This window comes from Sycon ciliatum, chromosome 12 (genome assembly GCF_964019385.1).
Source record: "Sycon ciliatum chromosome 12, ocSycCili1.1, whole genome shotgun sequence".
Lineage (NCBI taxonomy): Eukaryota > Metazoa > Porifera > Calcarea > Leucosolenida > Sycettidae > Sycon > Sycon ciliatum.
The window spans coordinates 12,597,081-12,598,653 of NC_088654.1; the positions used below are offsets into that span (position 1 = coordinate 12,597,081).

Below are 1,573 nucleotides of genomic sequence, written 5' to 3' on the forward strand. Positions count from 1 at the left end.
TTATCACAGTAGCATACACACAAGCACACATACACACACACACACACACACACACACACCACACACACACACACATGCATGCTCGTGCACACACAAGCGCAAAATTCACATATCACTGGTTCAGTTGTTTTTATCTGTGTCGTATTTTGTCTTATACAGAGCTTCCGAGCCACGCCGAGTCACCTGACCAACTGAAGAAGGTTCTGTGCGACGAAAGTCACACTATCGGCGAATGCACTCAAGGTGAATACCCTGTGGACTGCTTATACCACTTATCACAGAAGCACACACACACACACGCACACACACACACACACACACACACACACACACACACACACACACACACAAGCGCAAAATTCACATATCACTGGTTCAGTTGTTTTTATCTGTGACGTATGGTGTCTTATACAGAGCTTCCGAGCCACGCCGGGCCACCTGAATTCTCCAAACAAGGCTGAAGGCTTGTCACGGCATCCTTGCCAAATAAAGGTATAAGCTGCAGCAAGTTGTCGTTGCGACACCTTGCTCCTTCCAGCTCACGCCGCACGGCCACCAAGCACCAACCACCATGGTACTTTTCAGCAAGGTGAGACAAATTGTCAATCACCGGTTCGGGGATGGCTTCAGCAGCTTTGGATGGTGCTATTGACGCTTTCCTGATAGCAGCGGCAGCCGTGGCATGCAGGTAGCTTATCAGATTCGCTAGCACAGCAGATGTAACTTCCAAATCTGAAGAAGAGAAAAGAAAAAGACAACATATAAGGACTGGTGGTTGCAGAGACTGTACTAGTATTCAAAAGCCAGCGTTTGCATACCTAGTCTGCATACCTAGTCAGAAGCCAATTTTTTTCCAACATGCATGCAAAACGCACTGACCTTCACAATTGATTTTCACTTCGGGAATAGCTGTTGCGATGACGGACAGCATTTGTTGCCATGCTTGCGAAATATCAGCACCCTTGCATGCCTTCAGCTGGCACACTTCCTGGCGTAGCAGATTTGCAGTACCTGATGCCTTGTGTAACCGTGTCATAATAACATGCAGGAATGACTCCGTCGCCTCAGTAACACTCGCCTGTCTCATTGTCAGCAGTTTGCAAATTCCATGGATCACTGCACCTTCCATAGGCCTGTACACCATGATGGCACTACCACTCTTACATCGATCTGCACATAGACAAAGTATGGTTTGAGGATGGAGGTTTACATCATCTACGGTGATGATACATACTAGGTACACACGTAAATTTTCAGGACTTCAATAAATATCCTGTCACAGTGAACAGACAATGCATCGTGGGCAGACTAGGATGAAAAGGATGGTGTCGACCACCTAATTTATCGGGTCAGTTCGGGCACTTAGGTATGCTACAGATTATACATTCGTGTCCACAAGGAAGAGACAAAAACATGCAAACGAAAGAATCTCACCTGTAGCCCACAGCTGAACATCCCCACAACTCAGGTCACCAAGTGAATACGTGGCGTCATCTACATCTTCCACGGTGGACTCATCACTTTGGCAGTCATCTCTGTCAAGCTCCATCATCCTTTACTTCGAAGGCCAAGG

At 47.0% G+C, this 1,573-nt stretch overlaps 1 protein-coding gene across 1 annotated transcript; it reads right to left on the reverse strand.

Annotated features, from left to right (window-relative positions):
- Positions 1-365: 365 nt before the first annotated feature.
- LOC135828286 (uncharacterized) lies at positions 366-1,573 on the reverse strand. Its single transcript, XM_065340739.1, has 3 exons — positions 1,435-1,573; positions 880-1,170; positions 366-732 (listed from the first exon to the last, which is right to left on the reverse strand). Exons 1-3 carry the CDS (start codon positions 1,550-1,552, stop codon positions 407-409), a joined length of 735 nt encoding a protein of 244 aa, XP_065196811.1. The 5' UTR covers positions 1,553-1,573; the 3' UTR covers positions 366-406.

Bases quoted from the DNA above. Each gene is read 5' to 3' on its own strand.
- LOC135828286 (XM_065340739.1), bottom strand. From the start codon at position 1,552: ATGATGGAGCTTGACAGAGATGACTGCCAAAGTGATGAGTCCACCGTG. The intron at 1,171-1,434 runs GTGAGATTCTTT...GTCTATGTGCAG, and splicing joins TGTTCAGCTGTGGGCTACAG to ATCGATGTAAGAGTGGTAGT. The intron at 733-879 runs GTCAGTGCGTTT...TCTCTTCTTCAG, and splicing joins AGTGAAAATCAATTGTGAAG to ATTTGGAAGTTACATCTGCT.